We start from the raw sequence: 21,918 nt of genomic DNA on the forward strand, positions 1-21,918 counted from the left end.
CCAAAACCCCCTCACCTCTCACTGAGGGGAGAGACCCCCAAAACCCCTTCCTCTCACAGGGATCAGCCCCTCGAGCCCCTTCCCCTCACGGACCGCCCGCCCCGCTCCCGCCATTGCGCCCCAGGCACGCGCCCGGGGGCGCCCAACGGCCGCGCCTTTCCCGCCCCCTCCCGCCGCAGCCCCGAAAGCCGCGCTCTGGGCGCGCGCGTCACGCCGCCACCGCCGCCGGCCAATGAGAGCGCGGCCAGGCCTGCGCCCGCGCTTTACGAGCAGGGAGGCGGGGTCTCTCTGAGTGACAGCGCGTCTCGGCCTATCGGAGAGCGGCGGCCCCCCCCTTAGCGCGCAAAGCGCTGCTGGAGAGGGGGCGGATCCCCTCAGCTCACCCCCCCGCCGCCTCTCGCTCCCCCCGCCCATCCGAAGCGCGCAGCGGATTGACAGCCCGCCTGACCAATCAGCGTGGAGGCCGCCTTCGCGGCGGCACATCCCGGGGCCAATGGGAGCGGCGGCTGGGCGGGGCCCCCGAGGTTTCCAAACGCTCCGCGGCGCCATGGGCTGAAAACTAAACCGAGATGGAATCTCCCAGTCTGAACCGGTTTGAGCCGGTTCCGAGCCTGTGGCATTAGGAGGGGGAGACGCGCCGCGCTCAGTCCCCGTCGCCGCCGCCGCGTGTGTGACTTGCTCGTAGGGGACCCGTAGCTGAGGGGGCGAAGTTTAGTGCGAGCCGCGGGGGGGGCGGCGGGAATGGGGGCGAACTGAGCGCCGGGCGGGGAGGGCGGCAGCCGCAGGGGCAGCGAGAGCCGGCGGGGCCGGGCCTGGGCGGCGCGGGAGGCGCAGCCGGGTAGATCCCCCCGCACTAGCGAGGCCGGAGCGCCGCGCCGGCCGCTTTCCCGGGGCTGAGGGGAAGGCGCGGAGCCGAGCGCGGAGCCCCGGGGGCCGCTGCGGGCGCCTGGTGCAGCCAGGCCGGGCACGCTGCGAGGGGAGGAGTGGCGCCACTAACCCCGACCCACCGCCGAGCAGGGAGCGCTCGCCTTCCCCCCCACCTCCTGCCGTGGTGGATTTTTCCCTACTTCCGTGCTGAATTTTTTTCCTTCTCCTTCCGTGGTCCTTTTTTTTCTTTTTTTTTTTTTTTTTTTATTTTTGGGAGGGGGTTATTTTTGGTGGTCTTTTTTTATTTTCCTTTTTTTTTTTTTTTTTCTCGTGGCGTGTGGTGGTTAGAAACTTGGCTCGCTCGCCCCTACTTTCTGAAGGAAGAGGCTGTGAGAAACCCCTAGGTAAGCCGGGGCTGTGGGGGGGTCGCAATGGGCAGCGCCGAGGGGGCAGAGGGGTGGTGTTTTGAGGGGCAGAACGGGGGATGTGCCCGTGCAGGGGGCCCCAGAGCCCGGCCTGTGCCCGGAGGGATGTGATGGAGCCCGTGGAGAAGCCCTGAGGGCCGGGGGTGCGCTCGGATGGGGTTCGGGGTACGAGCATCCCCGGCCTGGCCGAGCGCAGGCACGGATGCTGCGGGGGATGCTCCTCGTTAGGAGAGGGCCGGGCGGGCTGGGATCGGGCACGGGCAAACCCGGCCACATAATCTGTAAATTATTAGGAGTGGAAGTTTCCAGAAATATTTTTTTGTGTGTGTGTGTGTCTGTGCAGCAGTATTGAAACGTCCGCCTGGATCACGTGGGGAGCCCTGTATAGAGCGCAGGGCTGGAGCCCAGGGGAGGAGGAGGAGGAGGAGGGAGGGGCTGCGGGGCCACCGCGCTCCGCAGGGCCCCGGCCCGCCCGACCCACCGCCCGGGCCCGCTCCCCGCCGGGCACCGGGGCCCTGCCGGCCCGAGCCGCAGCCGGAGCGGTGCCCGGAGCCGGGGCGCTGCCCGCCCGCCGGGGCGCTGCGGCAGGAGCCGGGGAAGGGCCGCGGCGCTGGGTGGTGGGTGTGAGTTATTTCCAGCCGAAAATGAACGCTCTGAGGTGCCGGGCAGATGTTGCTTAATCCGTCTCGTCCTTCTCCTTCACGTGTGCGTGTGTGAAGGAGCGCAGGGCAGGGGCGGTTTCGTTGCCATTGCTGGTGGTGTGTGCAGCGTGATGCGGACGCGTTTGTCGTGCGCTGCGTTTCAGAGGTGCTCAGCCCTTCTGGGTGGGATTTACAAGTGATGCAGCTAATTCCTTGGAAGAGGGAGGAAATTCATTTGCATTGCGTGCTTGGAAATGGGACACAGTGACTCTCCCAGGGTGGGTTTGCTTTTTATTTTAGTCGCTGCCCCCAATGAGCTTTAAATATTTGGGGTTAAAGGTGCTGTCGGATTCATGGTAAATGCTCAACGTTTCTTACTATTAAGTGCCTGCTGTTATTGCTGTGTGCTACATGCCAAAATGAATCGGGTGTACCACAACAAGCTAACTGTTGTGTTAAAGGTCCAGGGTCATCGAGAGTTGGGATAACTGTGTAAACAGTGCTGTAAATGCAGTTCTTTTGACCTTCGGTAGATGTCACATTCTTGCTGTGTTGTAGTTCAGATTTTTTTATCGTTTGGCTTTTATTTTTATTTTTTTAACTTTTTTGTTTCTGTTAGCCCATTTATTGAGGGACTGATCAGTGGAGCCGAGGCTTAAATCTGTTCCGGAGTTGAGGCCGATGGGGGAGGGCAGAGTGTAGGAGTACAGTAAATCAGAGATTACGAGCTCCATGTGGGTACAGGGCTAGCCGTGGGAGATGGGGTTGGTTGCAGGTGCTGCTGCCCACAAAGCCGCCATTTCTGCGTTTCGGCTGCCGAGGTAGGTAGGTCATTGTGGAGATAATGCTGGGAGTGGCGAAGGGCCCTATTCAAAACATTTCCTTTCTGCTCGCATGTGTTGAATAACTCCTCTCGGTCACGCTGCTCCTCCTTGGCGCCCTCGGGGTGGCCTCAAGAGCACCGAGAGAAGCTCATGTCTGCAATGAATGGCCCTACCTGAGTGCACGGCGTTTGTTGTAGTTTGGGAACCGCTCTCCCGGCTCAGCCATGGAGGCCAGATGTGCACAAAAAGGGGCGTGCCTGGAGCCCTGGCTGCTCTGAGCCTCTCCGTGGGTGCAGGTTCCTTCCAGTGCTGCTGCTCACTGCCCCTCATTCGCCGGGTGACATTCTCTGCGTCCTCCTGAGCCAAGAGAATGAAATGAAGAATGAAGTCAGCCTTTTCTGCTGCTGTTTCTTGCTTCCTGAGTTAACATCACAGTTTTGAGAACATCAGGAGTTGAAGGAGAGAAGAATAGACATGGACTATTATTATAAATTTATTTTGTTCCCTTCTTGATGTTTATTTTCTCTTGGTTTTGCAGGAATGTGTTGTAAAAAGATTTTACTGGATATTGAGATGAACCCCTTAAAATGGCTGTGTTAGTGTAGTGATACTGAGTGTTCTAGTTGAATATGCAATTAGAATATTTGGGTTTGAAGTTATTTTTATATATAGAAGTAACAGAAGTTCCTTGACACTACTTGTAAATGCACATTTCCCAGCAAAACATTTTCCTTGTCTGGATGCTGCAGCAAAACTTTCACTTAATTAGTAATTACTGGGGTTGAGGCACAGGTTTGTCTTGCTCTGTACTTTTGAGCATGACTTGAATAGGTAAAGCATGACACGAACTCTTCCTTGCACACGGAGTTATTTAGTGAGAGCACATCTGACTTTATGGGGTGTGTTCCTGGAAGAGTTTCAGGTTGTATCTTTCTGAGAATGCAGATGGCTCTGCTGTAACTTTCTGATTGATCTTGCTTTTCCCAGACTTGTGAAGGAGCAGTTTCATGTGGGATCTGTAGGTTTGCAGGGTTTAGAGAGGAGGGTGAGTGGCACACAGGTGCTGTAGATGGCAGGGTGGCAATATGGGTTAGAGTTGCCATTTTCTGTGAGAACAGGGCAATAAACTTGATTAATAGGGGTTTCAGTGTGGGGAAGGCAGGGTGGTGTGAAAAAGGTAGAGTGTAACTTACCATCAGAAATTCAGTGGCTTCTGGCTTGTTTTCCTGCTTTTCACAAATGTCTTTATCTTGCACCAGTCTCTGGCTGGTAAAGAATCTCACACACCCCACCTGACTCCCTTTGCATAATATCAGGGCTGCTCTATCTGGGACAAAGAGTTAATGCTGTGTCCCTGGGTTTAGGGGACCTGAAACCTCCAGCTGAATTCCATTTCAGTTTGGAGTGATCTCACATGGCACACAGAGCAGCCTGCTGATATAACAGTCCCTGTGCTTCGTGGTCTCAAAGTGCCTTCAGTCAACTTAGTTTCAGTGGTAATTTTTTACTTGGATGTGGTTAACTTGTAAGGTGGTTTTCTTTTTTTTCCCAACAACTTAAAAAATGCCCTGTGGCTAATTTCTTGCTGTGTGTGTAGATCACGTTTCACCTCCATACCCAAGTGTTTAAAAGCTTTTGGAACTGAATCTTCTGAATGTGCATGTTGGCCTTGGGAACTCGATACTGGCTGAGGTTGCCAGTGTGGGTTTTGGTTGTAGTGACACGGCCAGCAGACATGTGGGGGTGATAGCTGCTGTGAAAGGAGCCCCAGGGTGCTGGTGGCACAGCCCATCCTCTGCTCAGGCTGTCCCTGTGTGTTTTACCTGCTGAACACCCTGAGAGTTGAGCTGGGGTAGTGATGGGTGAATTTTTCAGGAAAAAGAAAAGTTTGTCCTGTTATGTGCCCCACAATCAAAGCAGTGTTGTAGGCAGTGTTATCTGCTGCTGCTAACAGAAGCATCGTGTTTCAATGAGACAAATGAGATAAGTTGAAGCACTTGCTTTGCAGCTGATAATAATTTCTTACTAACTGATCAATTTTTTAAACTTTATTTTGCAGTAATCTATGCCAGCAATTATGACAATGTTAGCAGACCATGCAGCTCGTCAGCTGCTGGATTTTAACCAGAAACTGGATATCAATCTCTTGGACAATGTGGTGAACTGCCTGTACCATGGAGAAGGTGCACAGGTAAGGTGGACTTGGAGCATGCATTTATTGACCACGTTTAACTTTACAGCAAATCAGCTGAGCAAAATCAATTCACTGCAGGAACAATTAGTAATATTGGTGAATTTACTGAGCTAGTGACTGGAATATCACTGGCAGTCACGTGGAATGTGAATTCACATTGAAATGACTCTTGGAGAAATGTTTATCTGGTGTGTGTTCATTTCTAGCTTGCCTTCAGATGTTGAGAATTATTATTAGCAAATGTGATTGGTGAGGACACTTGGTGCAGCTCCCCTTTCCTGACTCAGTTCTTCAGGAAGGTCTGAGCTACCTGTTACTTCTTATGGACAGGATTGTGAAGCCATAAATGTAATGTTTGCTTCACTGAAGAATTGTCTTTAAAAGAAAAATCTTTGTGATTATATTACTGTGTTTTTATTTGTAAAGAAGCATGTCATGCATATTTAATAGAAGAGTTTGTTCTTTTCTTGTGTCTGGGTTTTTTTATTTTCCATTACAGTTTGTACAGGTTCTTCTTGCATTCACTCCTTTGGACTTAGTGCAGATTGTGAAATATTAAGCTGAAATGGGAGGACTGTGCATTTGTGTGTTTGCATATATTGCCTTGAAAGTGAATCTTGTATTGCTTTTTTTAATCTGTGTCTTGAACTTCTTTGGAAATGAGACTTAAATGTTGAGGGCAAGTATTGCTACAAAGGGTGTTGGCATAGTTCCTCTCCTGGCAGATTTAATTGTTCAGGCTCAACAAATTTGGAGTTCCAGTGTCAGGCATCTCTTACTAAGATAGTCTTGCACAACAATAAGTGAATTAAATGGGACAAAGTAGCTGATGCTTTTCTATTCTTTCCAGCTGTTAGAATAAACAATGATATACTTGCATATACTTGCTTTGTGTATCTCTTTAGAGGAAAAAAAAGCTTTTGTAAAGATTACTAATGTGAATTCCAATAGGTTTTGAAATACCTTGTTGTTTTTTGAAATATTTGCATTTCGGGTGTCCTAAATTCAAATAGTTACTTGCTGTAATTTTTTAAGTGCTTAAGAATGACAGAAAACTCCTTGTAGCTCTTGTCTTAGAAGTATGGACATCTGTAGCACTTGTTTTGTGATCTTTTACTGCCTGCAAAACAGGTGATGCTTATAATGTTGTTTGGTTTGGAAAGAGCTGAAAAAGTTGGGAAGGTTTGTAGGGAAAATAAAGGATTAACACTAAATACAAGGATCAAATTGCCATTGTTCTGGCATTGTGAGAAGTTGCTTCACTTAAAACAGCTGGGAAAACTCCCCAGTATTTAGAAAATCAATGCAATAGGATGCAAAAATTTAAGAGGTGGTGTTTAACTGGCAAAAGTAAGTTATGATATGAACTTGTTTAAATATATTTACTTACACGTGTCACCTCAATGAAACTTTGGGCAGCTATTTTAGTACCTTTCCAAATTGGAGACATTTTAGGGAGTCTGAGCTTTTTCCTCTTCCAAGGAGTTAAGAAAAAAGCCGGAAAAATGGTTCTCAGTGGAGTCTGACAGCTCGAGTCCTTTACTGAAGGGTGACAGGAATAATAGGAGTTGAGGAAACTGAGTATTAAAATTGAGAGATTACCAGTGGTTTTCCTGAACAGGTCAGGGTAATGTCAGGGTAAAACAGGTTTAGAATGCAACCTGAATGGCCTGTGCTGAACTTGCTTCCAGATTCACCTGCCTCCTCCTTCTGCTTAGTTCTTATCTCTGCTTGCAGAACTGTTATCTGCTCATCTGTGTTAGGCAAGAAAGAAGCTATTTTCTGTCCTGGAGATTTGAATTTTTTTTTTCTCAGCTTTTTTGGGTATACTTTTCTGAAAAGAAAAAATGTCCCTGCCCCTGTGCAACACATGACTAAGGAGATTTCATGCAACTCATAAACATTTACCTGGACTCATCCCAGCCTCTCAATTCCATTGATTTGTTATATATTCACATAGATCTTCACATGTCCAGAAAGATTATTTGCAAATTCCTTTTTGGTACCAGCAACATGATAAAGCTTTGTTCTTGATTAACCATTATTACTGAATTTGTGCTGTTTATGAAACTGCAAGGTCTGATGTCTGCAAAAGGGGTTTGTGGGTATGAGAGCAAACCTCAGCCCTGGGAGAAGGATATGGACTGTGTTTTGTTGGCGTTGAAATTTGATCCTGGGATATGTCACCAGTATTAGAAGCAAACAGAACAGGAGGCCAATAAAAAAACACACTTGCAGATGTAAACAGTTATTCCTTCCCTTTTAAAACTAAAATGTATTAAAAGTGCTGGTTTTTCTGTTTGTTTGTTTTTTTTTTTTTTTTAGCTCTGATGTCACACTGGAACAATAGGGCTGTGCTGGTTGTGGTCTTAAACAGAATATTTGTGTGGTACCTGTCCATATCAGATCTGCAGGCACTTGCTGGTCCAGTTGCTCCACTGTGCTCAATTATATCAAGTAGGGGTGCAAGTGGTGTTGTACAGGTAGTTTAGACATCCTTGCCCTTTTCTGTTGAGACCTCCGATTTTATTTTGTAAATCACATGCCAAATTTGTCAGTTTGTTATATTATATATATATATGGGGTCTTGATTGGGTTTCTAAGTTGCTGAAAATACAAGTTTTCTTACCCCAGTTGCTGATTAGCTCAGGTATGGATGAGACTAGAAGCTGCATGGCTGTAGTGAGTTCTAACTGTTGAAGTTAATCCTGGAGCGAAGCTTTAACTGCTCTGTAACTGTCCAGTTGGCTCTACAGGGCTGTGAAACAATGAATTAAGTTGTGTTAGTTGTGTTGTGAAATGCCCACCTTGCTGCTGAGGCAGTGCCTGCTGCTTGCAGGGAGTACAGATTGCAGCAAGATTTGTCAGTACATGGCACTTCTGGAAATGGCTGACATCTCTTGGGCTCCCTAAGAACTCCTGAGGTCATGCAGGCTTTTGTAAGGGATAGCTAAAATGAATTCAGCCATTTCAGTGTGTAATTGCTTCAGATGAGGTTTTCAAGAAGCCACAGGACATTACTAGGACAGTAATTGATAATGTCAGTCCCAAGGAAGAGCAAAGCATTAGTGTGACCAGCTCCTTTCCTCCTGCCAGCAGGTTTTTATTAGGGTTTTGTAGGTTGTTAGGTACACCAGGGATCCCTCTAATGCTCTGCTCTGTGGTTCTTCAAAATAAAATCAACAGTTGTGCAGCACAAAACAGTGTTCCTGGAGCCTGGCACTTTGTGTAGGTGTTTCCACTGGAACTGGAAAGTTTGGGTGCCCTAGCATAAAGTTTTATCTAGAAGGCTTTGTGGAATGGGAGAGAACTTCATTCCCTAGTAGGTTTCCCCCACCATGTGTGCTGTTCCTGCATGTTTGCTGGTCTGGATGAATCATTCAGGATGGAAGAGTGGAAATGAGGAATTACTGTCCTGCATCAATTGGCTTTTGGAATTTGGTTGTTACTGAACTTGAGCTGTCACAGGAGGAGGCTTAAGGGACTTGTTGCTGCTGGTTGAGTTCTGCATAACTCTTAGATAAGTAATTGAAATGGACTGTTACATAGTGATGTCTTCAGTGACAGTATATAACTTCTTAAATAATCTAAATACTTTTTTCAAATCAACTTTTTCTTTCAGCAAAGAATGGCACAAGAAGTGTTGACTCACTTAAAAGAACATCCTGATGCGTGGACAAGAGTTGATACAATTTTGGAGTTCTCTCAGAACATGAATACCAAAGTAAGCAAATCAACTTTTATTTATTTGGTTTTCCTCTTTCTTCCATTCATAAACTTTGAGGAAGGTATCTCATTTTTAGCCATAGATTTTCTTGATTCAAACCATATTTTTTGATTGTCTTGTTCGCAAAGATTGCTTTAAGCAAGAACTGTAAATGAAAAAAAATATTCAGACCTCATTTTACATTGCCAAGACTTTTTCCCTCTCCCCCTTTTTTTTTTTTGAGGATGAGCTAAATTGGATACACAGAATTTTTCTCAAGGCACATACAAGCATTTTGCCAGTTCCCAAGATTGGTGTTGTGTCTATATAAATCTGAGTAATGAAAAGTCTCCTAGAGCCACGTTTTGTCCTTGGGTAGGTGCCTGGCTGTGTGTGATCATAATGAAAGCCACGTGCACGTAACTGAGGAGAAAATTTGTCCCTAGGTGTGTTAAAGCAAAACAAACCTCATTAGGCCAAGGTTTTGGGCAATCAATAAAGGTTAAGCACCCCAAAGTTTGTAGTACATCAGTTCTTTGCTGCTGTGCAGAACACATTTGCTTTTTACTGCTGTTGGAAATCCATCCATCATGGTAGAGGCTAAAATGGGCAGCACTCGGGGCTTTTTCTGCAATTTGAAATGCTGTACCTAAGACTTGTGAAGTTTGAGCCAAAAAGATGAGCAAAATGTGTTTTCACTGTCTTAAGCTTGATGATTATTATCTCAAATAACTGACATGCATGTTTTTCTGCTGGATACATACTGTGTTCAAACAGAAAAAATTGTGTTTGGATGGTTTCTGAAATCATGTGGGATTCATGAAGCAGTTCATTTTTTTCTTTTTTTTCATTGCTCTCTGAAGTTGAGGGGAAAGCAGTATAAAGAACTTCCTCAAAGTAATACCTTTAAGCACCTTTAAGTAACAGTGTTTGCCTGTTTGCTTGCCTGGTAAACTTTGCTTTTTATACTGACAGACATTACTAATGTTTAAGTTGATTTATCAACAGTATTTTTAAAAACTCAAATTTGTCTTGTGAAAAATGAGATGATTAGAGGAACAGAAAGAAAGCAACAGGTAAAGAATTCTTCAATTTACATAAATTGCAAATGATTTGGTGCTAAATTTATGCACTATGACATTTGGCTTTTATGCAATCATATTTTTTCTTTAATTAAAGCTGTTAACACTACCTGATATTAATCATAATGTTCCATTATGTTGATTGCTTGTAATAGGAAGAAAAGGGGTGTCTTCCTGTGCAACTGACACAGCTAGGCTTTGACGGCAGGCCTCCACAAGGTCTACCCTTTTGATTCCCTTTAACTGAATTCTGTTCATCAATTGTTTTTGTTTCTTGGGAGGTGGGAGGGAAAGGGATTTGGTGCATAAAATAAGTAATAAGGGTGCCATAGAAATTTCTACCACAGGGATCATTTCATGCTGGTTTTTTTTGAGTGTTTTGCTTTGCCTGTCCCTCATCTTCATAACTACTAGTGGTAGACAAATAACAAACCAAGAGTAAAGTAGTTTTTGAAAAGCTTCTGTGTTACACAGAGATGAGATGTGTCCACATGTGCTGTTGCAGTAGTTGATTAAAAGGCAGGACTTGTAATTGGTATCAGTGACTTCTTTGGGAGTGGTGTTCCTCATTAGTCAGAGAAGTTAGAGTAATTGGAACCATTAAATAAATCAAACAAAGTAAGGACCCCAAAGGCCCCTGCAGGATGTTGGGGCTGCAGTGAGGTGTGGCAGAAGGATGTGCAGGTGAGGGTTGTACACAGGGATTTTACTGCTGCTGCTGTTCAGTGTCAGGGAAAAGGAGTTTTTGGGACTGAGGAAGAAGTGAACAAGGCACTGCAGAGGGCAGAACTGAAGGCACAAAAGGAGTGGAAACCTTTGCAGCAGGTCCATGAACCCAAATGAGATGTTTGAGCAGATAATGAGGGCCAGGTGTGGCAGATTGCTAGAGGTGTCTGTCCTTTTCTTTCACTCCAGGAAATTCTCAGTGAGGGGAAAGCCCATTGAAGATGAGGTCTGTCCTTAGTCAGTTGTTAGGTTTTTCATTTAAGTTTCATTTGGTCATCTAGTATTTGTTAAAATGAAAGTAGACTTGCTATTCTGGTGTAAAAGCTAAATAAGTTCACTTGTGGAAAAAAGTTTGGGAGGAAATGAGCATTTCTAGTTAGTTGATAGCTGAAAAATTAATGTATGTGCCTGTAGAACATAGAAATTTCACTAGAGTTTAGATGTGCTTCAGGAAAGTTTAGCACTGTCTGATAGAAATATTCATACTGTCAACATTGTTAGGAGCTTTTGTAAGTATGTTTTGTATCATGAGCCTGGATCACTTGCAGATGGTGTCTGTAAATTTTTAGCAGTGGCTGGAATCAATTCCTGTGGAGCATTTTGCTTAAGAATATTTTTGCATGTTTTCCTACATGTAAATCCCCTTGATTTCATTTAGCTTTTATGTCAAGTAATCAAATCAATTTTTCAGGTTAAAATCTAGTAGATAAGCTTATGCTGCTGACCATGGAGGCAATAAAAATACCCTGCCAACTTTCTGTAATTCATAATTTCTCTTGGTGCCCAGGGTTTTGGTAGGGGACAGAACATTTTGCAGCTGCAGGATGTGCACCTGAAATCTCCTGGGACTGGGATCAGATAGGGAAGCAGGGGGGTGTAGGTTATGCTAAGATGAGAACAGCAAAACTGCTCTTTCAGTACAATGTAGCTTGGGACAGTCTACATTGTGTATTTTTAATTTTAAACTGAAGTCTGGATGATCCCTTTGGTGGAAATGCTAATGATCCTACTTTGTGTAACAACTAACCAGTTTAAAGAGGAACTCTTATTCTCAGCCAAACTTGGAACTGTGAAAACTTGAGTTTACCTTTCAGGCATTGATTTTTTATTTTTTTTTTATTTCCTAATCCATTGTAGATAAAGTAAATGCAAAACTCCTCATCCCCTTTTCTCTCCTGTCTATTCATGCTAATGGGGTTTTACATATTAAAGTTTTTTTGGTTGTACCATGACAAACTTCTTTCCCTGTTACTGTGAGTTGGCAGTAGGGACAAATGGGCAGAGGCAATGGCCATTTGCAACGTTAATGGTTTGGGTAAGAACATAGGAAGGAATTCCTGAAAGGTAAAATGATTTCCAAGAGCTTATTCATGTTTTTATTGTTCTTTGACTGAGCACAAAAGTTCATCTTTAAATATTAGCAATAGCTGCCATATTGGGGTGGGGATTGAAATTAAATAAACCTGTGGGTTGTCTTGCTGTTCCTAAAGTAACACACCAGTGAAGTTTGGGAGAGAATTTCTCTAGAAAGTGCCAGTGTCAGGCCATGTGATGCTAAGACAAGATTTTTTTTTTGCAGCTCTTAGAGGAACAGTAGGAAGCTTGAGCCACCATCCAAGCTGCTAAATATTTTAGGAGCCTGGTTGTGTTAATACTCAAACTTAGGAGCAGTCATTTGTGATACCAGTTCACATCTGGCTGCTGCTTTTCCAGATAGCCAAAATTGTCTGCCAGAGGGCTTTTCATTATTGCTTTTCCCCCCTCCTGGTGTGAGCATGATCAAACAGCAGGACGTAGTATAGCCAAGAATAAAACAAGAAAATACGATGCATGAAACCTCAGTAAATGGGTGACTAGACATATATTTAATAAAATTGTTAGTTTAAGAATCTTGAAGTCTTAGATGTTAAGTGTGAACGTCTGATTGAATGAGAGTCCTGCAAGTTAGTCAGTCCTACAGTAATGTACTCACATTTTGTTCTTCTCCAATTTCAGTATTATGGACTGCAAATCTTGGAAAATGTGATAAAAACAAGATGGAAGATTCTTCCAAGGAACCAGTGCGAAGGTAGGGAGGGACTTTTGTCTTTTCCTCAGAACTTTGTGTATTAACTGAGATTTACACTGTCAGTCTCTAAGTAGCATTCTGTCATGTGTTATGGTATCTTGAATGATAAACCACATCTTTCACTTTTGTGATAGTGATCTCAATGGGTTGGTGAGCAGCTGAAATTCTGCAGCTTTGTGGAAAAGGTGTCACTGATAGTTTGAAACTTATGAGGTGAGCCACTGGCATTGGGTAGAGATTTTCATTCCCTGTCCTTGGCACGGGAGGTTTAGTTTTCCTCCCCCTCTGGAAGCTTTGTGTGCAGCCTCAAGCAGACTCTGTGGCCCACTTGTTACCTTGTGTAGGTTTGTGTTATTATTTGGAAATTGTGTGCAGTTAGAATGATTTTTAAATGGAAACACTAAGTAAATGGACTGTCTCACCTGTTGATGGTCACTCATTAGGCAGGGAGGTGCTGTGCATTTGGGTTTAATTAATGAAGTGTGTAACAGGCAGATTGCTGTAATTGGTGCAGGGTAGGGTAAGCCCCAGTCTCCCATCAATGCTGGAAGTCTGTAAATCAATTCTGTGTTTAGTTTATGGGTTTCCCCTCCCCTGTACCTTGCAGTGTTGCTGACTTTAGACATTGGCTGCAGTAAATGGGGGTACCCCTGTGGTGCAGGGTTTGTGCTTTTCACATGGCTGCCTGTCATCATCACAACTTGGACTTCAAAACATTAAGTACAACCACTTCCAATTCTTGATATTAAATCCTGTCACTCTTCTATACTTGGCTTTTTTCTAAAAGCTGGTCTTGGAACTAATGAAAAGTTCCATATTTCTGTGTTCTGCTGAGAGCTTTTATCAACCATGCTGAGACATGCTTTAAATTTTTACTGCCAGTGCTTAGCTAATGAAACTGTATTAATTAAACCAGAATTTGGAGCGCTGATGAAAACAAATGCACAGAGAGAGACTTTTACATTTTTGTGCTTGTTCCTCTTCTCAACTTTCCCCCTTCCCTTCCAACTATGGGTTGGCAAAGGGTAGCTGCCTTCGAAAGTAAAACTGAAAGTGAAGTTTCCATTCATGCTGCTGTTGGAGGTTTCTAGGGAACAGCTTCAGCTAAGGCTCAGACACAGCTGTGCCCTTTTGAGAAACTGAAAGAGCACCTTAGTTAGCTGAAGTTAAGTGTTCTTTGTGCTTTTCAGTACTGGAGTGTCTCAGCTCAGTCAGATTGTGTTACATCCCTGACTGTGAGCACTTGGTTTCAGCGTTTGGAAGTGTTGTCCTACAGTTTTGGCTGTGGGAGCAGAGCAGGAGGAAGAGGAGTCCGGAGTATTGCCCAGTGGTGGAGGGAGATGTAGAACAGATGTCACAGGATGGACCTAAGTGGAACAGGTGCCAAATGCAGGATGTAATGCAGGAATTCAGACTTAAAATTCATGCTCTTAAAGCATAGGAGAGCTGAGAAACAGTGGTGGAGGGATGAGGTGCTGCTGGATGTGCTTTGGGTCATTTTATCTCCAGCACTGACAGGGCTGTTGGGTGGTTCCTGCCATTTCAGAAAATGCAATAACTCTGTTTGTTACAAGGCAAAATAAAGTTACTGTCTGTAGGTGTGCAGTCATCTTGAGGTATCCTTTTCTTACTTTTGCTGACATATATCTATGAAAGCACCAGAGGAAATAAAAAAATCCTTTATAATAACAAAGGTGTGTTGTTTGTTCAGTTTTGAAAACGTTTTCCCTTTAACAGAGGCAAACTAAAATTGTGAAATTGACTTTTATCCTGTTCTGGGGAAACTGGGTTAGTGGCTTTCACTTGTGTGGTAGAAGAGGAACCAAATGTATTTTCTGTACCATGGCATTTTATCCAGCTTGGCCTCAGTGGTGTAGGAGGGAGAATCTGTTTCATCTCTAATCCAGTTTGATCTGGTCTGTGGTAGTTGTTTTTAAAATTTTTCTTATTTGGCTGATGAGACTGGCTGGTACAAAAGAGCTGCTCCAGAGCTCATTCAGGTGGCTTGATTACCTGGGAGATAGCAGTGCTGGTTAAATTGAGGTTTCCTTGACTCCAGCTATTCTTTGGTTGACAGGATTTTCCTGTTTGAAGTGTAACTAGTGGAATGTGTGTGCAGGAAACTGAAACTCAGGGTACAATGGAATGCTTAGTGCATGCAAACCATGCAGGTTTCAAATCAGTTTACCTTATATCATAATTTATAAAACATGTCTTCTGCATGCCTGCTTGGTTTGTGTAGTAAATACAGCTGACAGATCTTGCTGTTGGTGAAGAGGAAGCTAAATGCATTTATGAGGAAACCACAGTAGCAACAGCAGTGATTAAGAGTTAAAGTCAAGAGCAAATCTGAATTAAATGGTCAGTGAATAAAAAAAGGTTTTGAAATGACTTCCCTGAAACTTGTTGGTAGAAATAAAGCAATGTTGCTAATTACAGAGCATGAACTGTAACTTTCTTACAGGTTTTTTGTTTTGGTTTTTAGCAAGCTGTAGATCAGAATGACTTGTTGGGCTGTGAGGTTAGCCAGAGGTTTGGTACTGCTTCTGTCTGTGTGCTGGAGGGTTTCAGCTTCCAGCCTTGAATTTCAAATGCAAGGAGGAAAATGTTTTCTTCAGATGTATTCTTTTGACATGAAGCTCTGTTCTGAAGTTTTTCTTTTGTTTTAAAATAGCTTTTGGGTTTGAGCTTTTCTGGCCCTGCTGGCCTTTTAAGTTTTGAAAAATAGCTTTCTGTTCCTCAGGTGGTGGTGTTTGTGAGCACTTATAAAAAGTGAGTTTTATCTTTCTATAATTCTGGACCAACAATCAGGCAAAGCAATCAATTTACAATTCTAAAATACTGATGTGATGGCATTTTGGTGTTTTTTTTTTTTTTCGTTTGCTTTTGGAGTTAGCAGTAGGAACTGGTTGGTTCTGTAGACAAAAGTGGAGTTAATGAGGCACAAAAGGGATAAAATTCAGTTAAATCAGATGCCTGACCTGCGTGTTCAGCCTTGAGACATGTTTGGTTATAGCCCCCAGCCATGGTTAGCCTTGTCTGGGTGATTGATTTAGTCCTGGGAGGGAGCTTGGAATGGCTCTTGCACGGACACCAATGATGTCATGTAGTTTTCCTTGGAGCTGGCTGGGGTGTGATGGATTCCAGAACATCCAGGCTCTTGTGCATCATCCTCAGGCAGAGTTCTGAGCTTCCTGAGGTGTGCTACTAAATTGCTTTAAACTCTGATATCCTTTAGAGCTGATTGTTTAATAATGCTCAGAGAGGATGGCATTTGATTCAAGTGCTGTGGTCTCCAAAGGATTTGCTGTGGCAGTGTGAAAACCTGCCTGGAAAGAAAGGATTTTGGTCTCCAGTGCAGTGATACGTTTCATTAATCCTGCATTGTGAAATGAAACAGTGTTCCCTGAACAGAGAGAGCTTGTCTGGAGTGTTTGGGGCTGGAACGGATAAAGCACTTCTTCATTGTGGAACACAAATTGCTTGTACAACTGTGCTCATCCTGAAATGAAAAAGTGAAGTGTTCAGGGATGCAGCTCAGTGTTTTCCAGGAAGCTCCTGGAGTTGGGTGTAAAGCTTTTCAAGCAGTGGAAGATGCTGTAGAGGTGGTTTTTCTGTGCAGTGATGAGAAATTCCTGGCCTGCTTCATGAGGAAGATGTTTCTTTGCTTCTCTGTGATGAAGAGGGGATGAGCTACTTCTGTGTGTGTGTGAAGACAAACTGTGCCTTTTCTGTTGATCATGGATTGATTCAGTTCACCACTGAAGGGTAAAGGTGATTATGGGACTGTATGGGAAAGCATTGTTTCTAACACTAAAAATAAGATGGTATTTTGACTACATTTTGGGACTGAACATTTCAGTGTAAGTGTGTATGCATACAAATATCCCCAGAGGGGACAGCTCAGCTTTAGCATTTGAAATTCTAATTTTGACTGCAAAATAATGTTACTTTGCAGAGTTACATTGCCCACCTGATTAATTTGTGCCTATTATTCTTTATTACAGTAGAGACTTTATTAATCTTAGTAAATTAGAGTGAGCTTGCATCTGCAGCACCAGCTAAATAATTTTGGACACTCGTTAAAGGCTTGGCTCTGATTGCACAGAAGGCTGTGCCTGTGTGCCTGAGGACAGCAGGGTTAGTTGCAGGTGTGTGTTTGCTGATTGTGTCCATGGTTATTCACCTGCTGTGCTGGGCTGTGGCAGCAGCTCAGGGTACACAGTGCAGCAGAGGCAATGGCTTCCTAGAGCACTTCCAAAGGTTAAACTGGAGGATATTTCCTCAAGTTCAGGCTGCAGAAATTACTCACAACGTGACGTTCCTCGCTGTCCCAGTTCCACTCCAGGCATTGCAGGGCTTGGGTCACTTGGGAAAACAACTTTCCCTCCAGGAAGGGTTCAGTTTTATGGATGTTTGCCTCTCTGTCGAGGAGCAGCTTTCACAGAAGGATGACAGTATCTGGTGGATATCCAGGAATGTTCTACAGGGCCTCAAGTTCATGCCCTTGCTCTGTCATCCCTTTTATGGGACTTTGTACAAAAGCAATTCTCAGGCTTTGCTTTCTAGAAAATTCCAGCAGTGGGGCTGGTCCAGGCCTGGAGCAGGGGCTGCTCCCTTTGGGTGTCCTGAGATCAGTGCAGTTGCAAGGTCAGATAATCTCTGAAGAACATTTTGTGTGTCCTGGGTGTTGTGGTTGGTGTTGTTTATGTTTTGCTTTATTGGAAGGTCTGTTTTCCTGCCCTGTCTGTCTCTTCCTGCTTGGCTCAGTGCAGGGCTGAGCTTGGCACTTGTGGTGTTGGCCTCTTCAGGACTTGCTCAGCTGCTTCTGTCATGGAACGAGACCTTCTAGGCAGTGGCTGTGGGGTTTGTGCATGTCCTGTGCTCTCCTTTCTAACACAACACTTCCTTTGGAGTTCCCCAAACATGCTGCTTTTAGCTTATCCCTTGGATTACTGCCCCTGAGCAGTTTCTTGGACATGTTCTGATAGAAAATGGTAATGAGCCTCTGGGTTGATCTTTGTCAGAATCTAAATTTGACATATATTTGTTCTGCTGCAAATTCTCTTTCCTATGGAATGATAAATAAATGAGCTATTAAATATGGAGCAGGAACCAGAACACTTGAAGTTGGAAAAGTATAAAATGACATCTGTGCCAAAAGGAGCATTAGAGAATTGGATAGCTGCTGCTTTTAGGGGATTAAGAATATGACTTTGTTCACTGGATGAATGATCTCAGGAGCCAGCAGAGTAATATGTGAAAGGGAGCAAACTTTTTAGGTTGTCTTTTGAGCAGTGGTCACCATTTTTACTTTTATTTTAATTTTTTAAATAAAGAAACTGTAGCAGAGCAGCTGCTTTCCTGTGCTGGTCTCAGGGGTGCCTGACAGTGATACTTTATTAATGACCATTCTCCTGGAGCAGTGGGGATTGATCCCACTGATGATGGTGATGAATGGTTCCACTTGCAGTTGGAGCTACCTGCAGGACAGCTCCTGTCTAGTATGTACCTAATGGCTCAAAGTCTGGGTCTAGTTTTTCCAGATTTCATGAGAATGCAATTAATAAATTGTCCTTCCTAATCCTCTTGCTTAAGCCAGAAATGGAAAAAAAAAAAAGACCCTACTAAATTTGGTCAAGTCCTAAACAAGTTTTGAAAGTTACAACAGAGGGTGTGGATTATGTCTTCAGCAGAAGTCATTCTTCTGAAAGTGACAACTTCTGAAGCCTTCAACACATGCATGTTGTCTGTGTGAGTTGGCTGACTTATCTTGGAGGAGAAATGATTGAAACAAGATTTTTGGGTTCATGAATTTGAATAGCAAAGCACCCAGCAATTCTCAAACTTCCTTAAGACAAGAAAACACTTGCCTGGTTTGAAGTGTGGTGTCAGAGCTGAGCTCCTGGAATGTTCACCTGGTCGTGACTCCAGGCCCTCTGAGCGTGCCTTTTCCTGGATTTGGGTGGTTTTGTACAGAATGGATATTGGCACTTGGAAATCATTGTTCCCATGGATTTAGGCATTAGGAGTGAGTTAAGGGTTAAGTGGAAAATGAAACTTTAACAGTGTCACTTCCCCGCAGTGATTGGGCTTTTTCTGGTTTTATGGTGAAGCTGAACACTCTAAAATAATTTTAAAACATTAGTAGAAGAGAGACAACAAAATGAACAGCTCTAACACACTGTGTGTCCCTGATTGTCCAATTGCCAGTATAAGGTAAAAAAAAAAAGAAAAAAGCAATAGAGCAGAATTTACTGAGATGGTGGCCTCACAGCATCCATATATGCTATAAAAGCCCAGTGGTTCACACTCAGATTGTGCTGTATTAGTGAATGAAGGTTTGAGTTCTGTTCTTGTAAGGTTTCACAGGAGAAGCTTTGCTAAGCTCTGACTTTAAAATGCTGTGCATAGGAATTCCTGTTGTTAAAATGGATCACCTGAGTAGACTGGAGCAGCTCTGAACTTCTGCGTGCAGTGCAGGTGATGTGTCAGAGCTATCCGTGCACTTCAGCAAAGCTGGCATTGCAACTGGAGTCACACGTAGGAAGTTCTGTTTATTCTTGGAGTTCACTTAAAAATTACTGCAAGGACACTCTAATCCTTGGTCTTTTGCTTCATTGAGATAGTTTTGGTGTAAAGCCATCTTGTACATCTAAAATATCCCCTGTCAGGGTTGATAAAGGTGCATTTCCCCATGTAGCACACAAGAATAATGCTCAGGCTTGTCTGGCCTGTTAGAGGTGTTTCTGGTTTAAAACCATGAAGAATCTGAATTCAGAAATACTTGTTGCTACATCTGTGATATCTGGCATAGCTGAAAATAAATCCCTTCCTCTTCTGCAGGTATTAAAAAATACGTTGTTGGCCTAATTATCAAGACCTCATCTGACCCAACGTGTGTAGAAGTAAGTGAGGAGTTCTCAGGGGGAATGAGGGAGGGAGCATTATGCAAAACCTGACTCCTCTCTGCTCTTTTCCAGAAAGAGAAAGTGTACATTGGGAAACTGAATATGATTCTTGTTCAGGTAAGGCAGAGCTCATCACAGTTTAAGCCTTTCAGTGAAGTGTGTGCCTTGGCTGTGTGTGTGACGTGGGGCTGCTCCCTTGGCAGATCCTGAAGCAGGAGTGGCCCAAGCACTGGCCCACGTTCATCAGCGACATCGTGGGCGCCAGCAGGACCAGCGAGAGCCTCTGCCAGAACAACATGGTCATCCTCAAACTGCTCAGTGAGGAAGTGTTTGACTTCTCCAGTGGCCAGATTACTCAAGTCAAAGCCAAGCATTTGAAAGACAGGCAAGTATATCTGTTTAAACCTTGATGAACAGAGTAGACTTTGTGCTTGCTGCTAAATAGGTTCTGTCACTTGGAGCCTTTGTGTGAGCACCTACAGCTGTGTAATTCCATTTCTGAGCCCAAGAGGGTTACTGGTTTTTCTTTGAAGCACTGCTCCTAGGGGATCCCTAACTTCATTTTGTACACACAGGGATTTGTACCTTGCTGCAAGTAGCATCTGTTGACTGATGGTTCCTATCCTTTAACACAGCATTCAGCATTGATTGATTGTATTTCCTTCTTTTCTTAGAGTTTAGCTGCAGGCTTCAAGCTACCTCAGATATGGATTATTACCATGAAAGTGGGGATAAACCAGGTGGCTTTAGAGTGCCTCCATGGGCCTGGGTCTTAAGGACCTGTCCTGTGGGCATAGATATTTTGATTTATGAAATGTGGAAATGCTTAGTTTTAATTTTTTTTTTTTTTTACAGCATGTGCAATGAATTCTCTCAGATATTTCAGCTGTGTCAGTTTGTGATGGTAAGTCACATTTCTTTAATGATGTTTTCAAACTTCCCCTCTTTGTGCCTAACAGTGTCACAATGCCATAAACTCCAAATTGTCATTTACAGGAAAACTCCCAAAACGCTCCCTTAGTCCATGCAACTTTGGAAACTTTGCTACGATTTCTGAACTGGATTCCTCTGGGATATATATTTGAGACCAAGTTAATCAGCACACTAATATACAAGGTATTTTTGCAAAAAAATTTAAAATTACAGCTCTTAAATTTAAATACAAGTTGCAGAAAAGCTGTACAACACTTCTGTAATGATCTTTATTTTTTTTTCTTCCCTCACCAGTTCTTAAATGTTCCCATGTTTCGAAATGTCTCTTTGAAGTGCCTCACAGAGATTGCAGGTGTCAGTGTAAGCCAGTATGAAGAACAGTTTGTAACACTTTTTACACTGACCATGATGCAGTTAAAACAGGTAAATGTTTATCAGAAATCTCCCTTTGAATTTCATATCACAAAATCCGTTTCTGTGGAAAGTTGACGGGTTTATGTTCCTTATAGAGCTCTTGCTAGGAAAAGTATTGTTCTTTGGTGGTGTTTGTGGCTTGATCAGAAAATGCCAAGTGTGTTTTTCTGAACTTGATCCAGCTGCATTTCTGCTCTATTGATTTGATTAATTTGAGAGATACTTTGAGCCCTTGGGCTGTCTCATGGGGAAATGTGAACTGTATGTCTCAAGACCTAAACTGACCTAACTTCTGCAAGTTTCTTGTTAATTTTTGGAACAGATAGAAACATTTCCCACTAAAACCATATATCAAATTTGTATAATCTGATCATTCCCTTTTGAGCAGTTCAGATTCAGGTCCATGAGTCCCTTCTTCAGTGTATTTATATCATAAGTGGATGGGTAAAGGGGTTTTTTGTAACAGTCTTTTCCTCTCTTGGCAATGTTGGTCCATCTTGGAGGTTCTTCATAAAAAACAAAAAGCAACATACTTGTTAATAAAGGTAGTTGCTTTGTATAAAAAGGGAAATTCTTGGTGATTTCTTTTTGTTAGATGCTTCCTTTAAATACCAATATCCGACTTGCATACTCCAATGGAAAAGATGATGAACAGAACTTCATTCAGAATCTCAGTTTGTTCCTCTGCACGTTCCTCAAGGAGCATGGTCTACTTATAGAGAAAAGGTTAAATCTGAGGGAAACACTAATGGAGGTAAGGAGCGTGGTTTATCTGGTTCAGGTGTGTTCTCATGCTCAAAGGTTGTGGAATTTGTTAAAGGAATGGAATTTTCTAGATCATTGTAATTAAAGTTGGGAAGAGGAAAAAACCAGTCAGAAATACAAAACCCTCTCAAAAGGTTTATTTCCTAGTATGCTTCAATGGCATTCTCTTTTCAGTGATCCTTTACCAGTGCAATGTCTGAAAACTTCACTCTGTCTCAACCTCTTCTTACTTGTTCCTGCATGGAAGTGTCAAATAGTGCTTCACAGTAAATGAATATATTGTTTTTCCATGGGTTTACACGTTCTGTTTACCTCTCACATGAAGGTGATGTGTTGCTATGGATTCATCAGCCTGTTGTCAC

The 21,918-nt window shown here is 43.4% G+C and overlaps 1 protein-coding gene across 4 annotated transcripts in view; it reads left to right on the forward strand.

Annotated features, from left to right (window-relative positions):
* The first annotated feature begins 547 nt into the window (after nt 1-547).
* The window catches only part of XPO1 (exportin 1), a 34,124-nt gene continuing 12,753 nt past the window's right edge, over nt 548-21,918 (forward strand). Inside the window, exons 1-12 of one of the 4 annotated variants that reach the window (XM_059467855.1) lie at nt 548-681; nt 1,216-1,271; nt 4,817-4,948; nt 8,574-8,675; nt 12,461-12,533; nt 19,380-19,441; nt 19,517-19,561; nt 19,648-19,829; nt 20,300-20,348; nt 20,441-20,560; nt 20,672-20,800; nt 21,387-21,545. In XM_059467855.1, the coding sequence (XP_059323838.1) occupies nt 4,823-4,948; nt 8,574-8,675; nt 12,461-12,533; nt 19,380-19,441; nt 19,517-19,561; nt 19,648-19,829; nt 20,300-20,348; nt 20,441-20,560; nt 20,672-20,800; nt 21,387-21,545 (1,047 nt within the window). In that variant the 5' untranslated portion in view covers nt 548-681; nt 1,216-1,271; nt 4,817-4,822. Of the gene's footprint in view, nt 682-1,124; nt 1,272-1,953; nt 2,212-4,816; nt 4,949-8,573; nt 8,676-12,460; nt 12,534-19,379; nt 19,442-19,516; nt 19,562-19,647; nt 19,830-20,299; nt 20,349-20,440; nt 20,561-20,671; nt 20,801-21,386; nt 21,546-21,918 lie in introns of those variants that run through there. The other 3 variants (XM_059467856.1, XM_059467854.1, XM_059467858.1) reach the window with 3 other exon arrangements.

This window comes from Ammospiza nelsoni, chromosome 3, assembly GCF_027579445.1.
Source record: "Ammospiza nelsoni isolate bAmmNel1 chromosome 3, bAmmNel1.pri, whole genome shotgun sequence".
NCBI classification, from domain to species: Eukaryota; Metazoa; Chordata; class Aves; order Passeriformes; family Passerellidae; genus Ammospiza; species Ammospiza nelsoni.